This window comes from Lathyrus oleraceus, chromosome 4, assembly GCF_024323335.1.
Source record: "Lathyrus oleraceus cultivar Zhongwan6 chromosome 4, CAAS_Psat_ZW6_1.0, whole genome shotgun sequence".
NCBI classification, from domain to species: Eukaryota; Viridiplantae; Streptophyta; class Magnoliopsida; order Fabales; family Fabaceae; genus Lathyrus; species Lathyrus oleraceus.
In genome coordinates, this window is record NC_066582.1 from 455,461,588 (window position 1) to 455,470,177 (window position 8,590).

Genomic DNA, 8,590 nt, shown 5'->3' on the forward strand with positions numbered 1-8,590 from the left:
TTCCTGGAGAATCTTCATAACTTCTTGATTAATAGTTTGTACTTCGACACAATTATATCCTTTAGAATGCACAAGACATAATCCTTCCAACACTCCTAAAAGCTTCGCAAGTAACACATACAAATTCTTATGTTTTTTATATAGCCATATAACCACTCCCAATTGCAATTCCAAATTACTCCACCACAACTAGCCTTACTATGAAATGTGATTGCTCCATTCGAATTGATACACACCTAATATTTATTTGGCTTCTTCCATACAACGATATTGGTTTGTTGAGTTTTATGAAACAAACTACTATGCGTACTCTGGTAGTAACTTAAAACTTTTCCTTTAATATATTAAATCAAAATGTTAGGACCTACAAAATCAGGGACAAACAGTCTCTGATTTCTCCAATACCATAACTGATGGCAATTTGATTCCATATATGTTTATCACATATGCATCCCTCGAAACATGTAAAATTGACTCCTCTTGTTTTGGATATTCTTCACAATAAGGGCCTTCAGGTTAAAGTTGTTGAGATATTGTTTTGTCATGAGGCCATTGTGATATATTATCCAAATAAAGCTTCAAATTCTCTCATGTACCATAATCTTCAAGATATTCTTCCAATTATCTTTGTCTGTTATTTCTTCAGTACCTACAATTTGATCAAAAAAATTGTAATAGTAAAACACCATGTGGTAGTTCCTCCCCGATTACACCTGTCAGCTTCACTTCTATCCAATAATCTTTGAGGCTCAATGGATCTAACTGTTTCCACAATATCGACCGGTAACCTATTTTTCAATAAATTCTAATTCTAACATCATTCATTTGTGATGATACTTGCCAGGATTTCATTATCTTCATTATCAGGTAGCACATTCATATGGTCTTTGATTCTAATGCCTGCTTCTACCCAACAGTAAACCCATACTCTGATTGTATGACCATATCCCAATTCCCATTTGTCCATCTTGTATAGAATAGGCCACAAGCTCACTATCTGCTTCTAAAGGCACAAATCATAAGCTTTGACTGCTGCTCCATGGCCGTTTATAGACTGCTTCTCATACTTGCCTCATATCACTTTGCACAAAATAGAGTCTTTCTCTTCCTTTCTAGCATATCATAACATCGAAACTTCTCCCTCTCATAAATCAAATTTATTTGGTAAGTTTTTCAAATTTTTTTTATTATTATTATTTATTTATTTTATTTGTAGTTAACTTTTTATGATACAAATTTGATGTTTTGGGAACTTTATATAGTATTGTAAACAAAATAGGTAGGTTATAACAACATGTAATGAGGTGTTTCTGGGACTGGTAGGACAAAAAATGGCATATCTTCCATAAGATAATCACAAGTTTGTTCGGAGATGCATATACAAATTTGTTCTGCATTATTTTCAGAGATACATCTCCGAATTTGACTCAGTAACAAAATTGGAACATTTTGTGAATTTCTCCGGGCAAGCTGTTGATATTTGTCTATGTTTTATGATGTATGCACAATGGCTAAATACAAAACTAGTAGGATTAGGCTTAGACATGTGTCCCAAACCGCGTCGGTACAACGTGAGATGGCCACAGCGAGGACCACCAGGCCATGAGTTACTGATAACTCATTTGATGATGCATCTACTTCGTAGGACCGACCGTCTGGTTCTCGTAGCCGACTCTCTCAGGCATCTCAGGCATATGATGCAGTAGAACCTGAGGATCCTGAGACCCCTGTTGACCTTGAAGCCCTTGAAATCCATGACGAAGTCGACCAAGATTCCCCATTAGAGAGTCATCTAGGAGTGCCATATGACACCTCCTTACTTTATAATTATGTAGAGCATGCTACTTGGCATGTTTGGAATGAAGTATATTTCTTGTCCTTTGTAATACATATGTTGTCAATTAATTAAATCCATATTGATGACGTTTTATTTTTTCAGGAGCGTGAGTGTTTGAAAATGATTAACAACGACAAGAAGATACTAGTGTTGCCACAACCCATTGATCGTTGGTTCAGTGATGTTATCTGTTATTTCGGTCCTTCCGATTTATGTTCATCTATTCTTGACCATAAACCACGACATGCAGACGAATTTTGCAGAGATGTGACACTCATAGACGTCATCTTTCCACCTACCTATAGGAGAGACGACCATCACTTTAAATGACGCCTCTTGCCTCCTACATCATCCCATCAAGGGGAAATTAATAGACCACGAGAGGATCGTGCGACATGAAGGAGTCGATCTCATGGTCACCCTATTGGGGGCTGACCCTGGTAAGACGTTGAAGGAGGCAACTCATACAAGAGGGGATCATGCACGGTTTAGCTATTTGGAAACCCTTTATAATGATCATGTGAAGGGGTTTATGGATGCCGAAGGCGATGATGTATAGGTTTAGTACCACCGACATTGCACATTGAGGTGTTACCTCCTATTCTTGGTTGACACGTCCATGTTTGTGGACAAAAGTGCAACATATGTCAATGTGGTATACCTTAAGTACTTCACATACCTGGGTGCAATTCACAAGTACAACTGGATGCCTGTTTGGTCTATTTGTACTCGAAGCTGGGCAATGTTTATCTTTGGAAGATAAAGCAAATGATGAGGTGTTACACGTTGCTTGCGGTAATTTCTTGTTACTAATATTTTCATAATCCATCTGTTACACTTCTTATTAATACTGTATCTTAACCATTTTTAAGAATGTATTATCTCTCACTTCTCTCGTATCATTGGGTTTGAAGTTGCACCTAACTACACAGAGTACTGGCCCCGTGCAGCCGCTTTTATTCCGTTCAAAAGGAATGGTATGGTCGAGCCATTCAGAGTCTCTCTTGACCGTATGGTACAAGATGATGTTTGCTTCTGCCCATATGAGGGTCACTGCCAGATACATCAATTTGACGTCATTTCCTTATACTATAGGTGGCTAGCATGTGGGGCATCTCTTATGTATCCCTATCTACCCGAGAAAGTGATGTGTCGGTTTAGTTACTTGCAAATTATTCTGAGACCTCCCTATGAGTCCGCTCCTCCCGACGTGCGCCACATATCTCTCGATACAATACTAGAGGATTTTGAGAGTCACCTAGTAATAGAGGAGTATCGCAAGGAGCTAACTCATGTACATTAGGCTTGTGTTGAGGGCTACATGACATGGTTCTATAGGGTGTCAAACCCTATCATGACATAAATGCTCACCATCCAGGCCAGCTAACCATAAGGGACTTAAGTTCCGGGATGAGCATGCAGAGAGTGTGATAATGGTATGTCGACGTGTTGCAGGTATGAGTAGAGCAACCATATAATCAAGACTATTTGTGAATGGCAGTCCCCAGTTGTCCTTAGTGGAGCGCACAGTTTTCGAGTTACGAAATGTCGTGCAATACAAGCGGCGGATGAGGCAGGCGATTAGACATACCCATTAGTTTATATTGGGATGCTTTTTTTTGTTTGTATTTTTGGATGTATTTTCGGACATATATTATGTTATTTATGTATTTTCTTGACTTTTTTTTTATTAATGTATGAATTTTTACCTTCCTTTAACTTTAAAATAATTTCATTTTCCTTTAATTTTACGTTAATATAGGTAAATATAAGTTGACCTCACAAAAGTTAAATGTTTGGACATTGATGCTGTTCTGATATGATTAAGGAATAATTTTGAAAATACATCTCTGAAATAATTAGTCCTTTGTATTTTTCACGTTTTGAACAACTTTCAAAAAATATTTTGAAGATATATTTTTGAATATACCAAATACCATCCGATGATATATCTTTGAACTATATTCATTTTGATTGTAATTTAATTGTAATTTAAGTGTGTCCGAATTCAAATTTTAAAGGGAGTAGGAGGCACCACAAAAAGTGAAAAAGCGAACCTTATTTTCCCTAGATTTTTCAAAAAGAAACCTAATTTTCTCACATGATATAAACTAGTACTGATTTTGTTTTTAAATCAGATCTTAATTAATTAATTTAGTAATAATCGAATTAAACCCTCATTCAAAATCCGTCATTTTCTCTCTGATTTCCCTCTCCAAACCCTCACTCCTTTCCCCCATTCTCACCAAAACTTCGAAAACCCAAAACCCTAGCAGAGCTCACACACAACCACCATGGAATGGAACCCTCAAACTCTCCAATTCCTCTCCGAATGCTTCCTCAACACTCTCTCTCCGGCACCAGAGCCTCGCCGCCGCGCCGAATCATCCCTATCTGAAGCAGCCGACAGTCCCAACTTCGGCCTCGTCGTACTCCGTCTCGTCGCAGAACCAGCCGTCGACGAGCAGATCCGTCAATCCGCCGCCGTCAACTTCAAAAACCACCTTCGTCTCCGATGGGCATTAGAAGATAGTTCGATCCTTGAACCCGAGAAGGAACAGATCAAAACCCTAATCGTCCCTCTCATGCTTGGCGCTACTCCCAAAATCCAATCTCAGCTTAGCGAAGCCCTAGCTATCATCGGCAACCATGATTTCCCCAGAGCATGGCCCACGTTACTCCCTGAACTCGTCGCCAGTCTCCAGAATGCGTCTCAGGCAAACGATTACACTTCTATTAACGGTATTCTAGGTACTGCTGATTCAATTTTCGGGAAATTTCGTACACAGTCTCATTCCAATGATCTCTGGATTGATTTGAAGTATTGTCTCGATAATTTTGCTGCTCCTTTGCTTGAAATTTTTCTTAAGACTGCGTCCTTAATTGACGCTGCTGCTACTGCGGCACCACCACCGCCTGCAGCAAACCTGCGTAAACTGTTTGAGTCGCAGAAATTGTGTTGTAGTTTATTTTACTCGTTGAATTTTCAAGAGCTCCCTGAGTTCTTTGAGGATCACATGAGGGAATGGATGACTGAGTTCCGAAAATACCTTACTACTAGTTACCCTTCTCTCGAGGGCAGTGGACCTGATGGTCTTGCTCTTGTGGATGAACTTAGGGCTTCTGTTTGTGAGAATATTAGTCACTATATGAAAAAGTATGAGGAGGAGTTTAAGGGATTCTTGAATGATTTTGCACTTGCTGTTTGGACTTTGTTGGGGAATGTGTCACAGTCAACAAGTCGTGATCAACTTGCTGTCACAGCTATTAAGTTTTTGACCACAGTTAGCACCAGTGTTCACCACACTTTGTTTGCTGCTGATGGGATCATACCGCAGATTTGCCAGGGCATTGTGATCCCTAATGTGAGGTTGAGGGAGGATGATGAGGAGCTGTTTGAGATGAATCATATTGAGTATATTAGGAGGGATATGGAAGGCAGTGATGTTGATACACGCAGGAGGATTGCTTGTGAGCTGCTTAAGGGAATTGCCACACATTATGGAGATGCTGTAAAAAGCATTGTTTCTGGGCAAATACAGAGTTTGTTAAGTTCCTTTGCTGCAAACCCAGCAGGGAATTGGAAGGACAAGGATTGCGCAATATTCTTGGTAGTCTCTCTTTCAACCAAGAAGGCTGGAACCAGTTATGTCTCTCCAGATCTTGTAAATGTTCAAAGCTTTTTTGAATCTGTGATTGTCCCTGAGCTGCAAAGTCAGGATGTGAATGGTTATCCAATGCTTAAGGCAGGTGCACTCAAATTCTTTACCATGTTCCGTACTCAAATATCAAAACATGTTGCATTGAACTTTTTACCTGATTTGGTTCGTTTCCTTGCTGCGGAATCAAATGTTGTTCATTCTTATGCTGCTAGCTGTATTGAGAAACTTTTATTGGTAAAAGATGAGGGTGGTATAGCTCGTTATAGTTCGGCAGATATCAGTCCAATTTTCCCAATGCTGATGAACAATCTTTTCAGTGCCTTGAAGCTCCCAGAGTCTGAAGAGAATCAATATGTAATGAAATGTATTACAAGGGTTCTTGGGGTTGCAGATATACAACTTGATGTTGCTCGAATTTGCATTGAGGGTTTGGGGTCACTTCTTTCTGAAGTTTGCAAAAATCCCAAAAATCCTATCTTCAATCATTATCTCTTTGAGTCAGTAGCCATTCTTGTGAAGCGAGCCTCTGAGAGGGACCCATCTCTTGTGTCTGTTTTTGAAACAAGCCTTTTTCCTAGGCTTGAAATAATATTGTCCAATGATGTAACTGAGTTTTTCCCATACACATTTCAGTTGCTTGCTCTGCTTGTTGAGTTAAACAGACCACCCATCCCACCAATTTACATGCAGATATTTGAGATTCTTTTGTCACCGGACTCTTGGAAAAGAGCATCAAATGTTCCTGCCCTTGTGCGTCTACTTCAGGCTTTCCTTCAAAAGGCACCAAATGAGATCAGCCAAGGGGATAAATTGACCAAAGTACTTGGCATATTTGACACACTGATACAATCTTCAAGCACTTCTGAACAAGGATTTTATGTGCTTAACACTGTCATTGAGAGTCTTCCATATGATGTTATTAAGCCTTATATTTCTCACATCTGGGCTGCTATTTTTAGAGAGCTCCAGAAAAGGCGGCCAATAAAGCTCCTTAAGTCTCTCTTGATATTCATTTCACTCTTTCTCGTTAAACATGGTTCTTCAAATGTAATTGATACTATGAACGCCGTCCAGCCTGATATATTTAGTGCGATTTTGACCCAGTTCTGGATTCCTAATCTTAAGCATATCGCGGGAAAGATAGAGCTGAAACTGACTGCAGTTGCTTCAACCAGACTCATTTGTGAGTCTCCAGTCCTTTTGGATCCTGCAGCTTCTGTGTCTTGGGGTAAAATGGTGGACAGTATTGTGACACTTCTTTCCCGGCAAGAACAAGATAGGGTTGAGGATGAAACTGACATGCCAGATATTGCAGAAAAAGTGGGTTACACTGACACTTTTGTCCGACTTCACAATGCTGGAAAGAACGTAGAAGATCCACTTCAAGATATAAGAGATCCCCGGGAATTTTTTGTTGCTTCATTGTCCCAACTTTGTGCACGTTCCCCTGGTAGGTACTCTAAAGTCATTAGTGAAAATGTAGATCCTGAGAATCAGACAGCACTGCTTCAACTTTGCAACACTTACAAACTCTCCTTAGTTTGAGTAAGTTGTGTACTTGAGAGTTATTTTCTTTGGATTTGTGCTTATTGGTTTTCTGTCCATGACTTCTCCTTAATCTACCCTTGATATATTTTGACATACATAATGCTGTCCAATGTTTTCAAACTTTTTGTTGCAGCTGTTACACTTGTTATTATTCTCTATTTTGGATCTATGTCACTGTCATAATATTTATCTGTTTGTATTGGTAGCAACTAGCAAGGGAAGACAGTTCATGCATGATTTGATCATTATAGATTTATCATTAAACTCGAGTAATTTTTATTGATGCTAGAGTGAAATATTGTATTAGGACCATATTACTATAATCAACAATTGTATTAGGATCATATTACTATAATCAACATATTCTTAATTCATTATTTTTTTGCCCATCTTTGACCTCCATAGTGTGAATTCATTTTGTTTGCTTAAATCTACGAACTAGTACGAATGTTTAGTATTTAAATATCTTCTCATTGATTTTCTCATATATTTTGTTTAACTTAATGCTTAATCAATCTTTATATAATAATTTCACTGGCTGCAAAGTTATTTCTCTGCTTTCCATCAGTAGTTTGTCTATGAGATTTAAGTTATTTTTTGTTTGGAGGTGAGAAAGGCAATAAATTGTTTAGTTTGAGTGAAAAAGAAAAGTAAGTGTTTTCTTTTCTCTCCCCTTTGTTTTGTGTGTAGAAAGTGAGTAAGAGAGGACTATGACACTATTAAAAGGCAAATATGCATATGAAAGGTATGAATGAAAAATGCATAACTTGGAGTGAAAGAAATTTATGATACTTTTTGAGTCATGATTATTGAGTTAAATAAGTGATCTCTCTAATAATGCAATGTTTTTTTACGTCGCAGGAATTTGTGCTGGAATACCATTGGGCATTACTGTCTGAAGCCTCAGCCTTTTGCAACATTTGAGTGGTCTGTTATCGTTGCCCTACTGTCAATTATACTTATTGCATTGCAACAAAGAGATTCCAACAACTATTATCATCATCCAAATTTTGTCGGTTTCATAATTTTATGTGGTGATGAACTGAGGTTTGTGTTATTCCCATTTTGAATTCTGTCGGCATGTGTTTGAAGTGCCTTTTGGTCTATTGGGATTTTGGTGTAAATTTTATTCATGCTCCCCTTCCCCCAATTTTCCTGAGTTTTGTTTGTTGAGTATGCATGTCTGTCAGCAAATGGCAGGGAGTATCTATAGTCAATTTTCTGTAAAACTTGCATTTCTAATTGAATGACAGAAGGATTGTTAATAGTGATTTCATATTTTATTTTAATTGGATTAAAACTATTATTATTATTATTATTATTATTATTATTATTATTATTATTATTATTATTATGACAACTTAGGTGTATTTCCTTAGGTGTTCACTGTTCTTCTTCACTTAAAATATTCATAACTATCAATAATTTGTTCAAGTCTAATATTTTTTCAGAAGTTATAATTAACACGTGTATTTCAAGTGAAGAATGGTAACATACCTTAAGCATAATGTGCAGCAAGTATTGTCCTTAAAAATATTGCTTG

The 8,590-nt window shown here is 37.8% G+C and overlaps 1 protein-coding gene across 1 annotated transcript; it reads left to right on the forward strand.

Annotated features, from left to right (window-relative positions):
* The first annotated feature begins 3,923 nt into the window (after positions 1-3,923).
* Positions 3,924-8,318, forward strand: LOC127076088 (exportin-2). The gene is made up of 2 exons (XM_051017643.1): positions 3,924-7,044; positions 7,909-8,318. The coding sequence occupies exon 1, from the start codon at positions 4,132-4,134 to the stop codon at positions 7,042-7,044; it is 2,913 nt and encodes a 970-aa protein (XP_050873600.1). The 5' UTR covers positions 3,924-4,131; the 3' UTR covers positions 7,909-8,318.
* Positions 8,319-8,590: the final 272 nt, after the last annotated feature.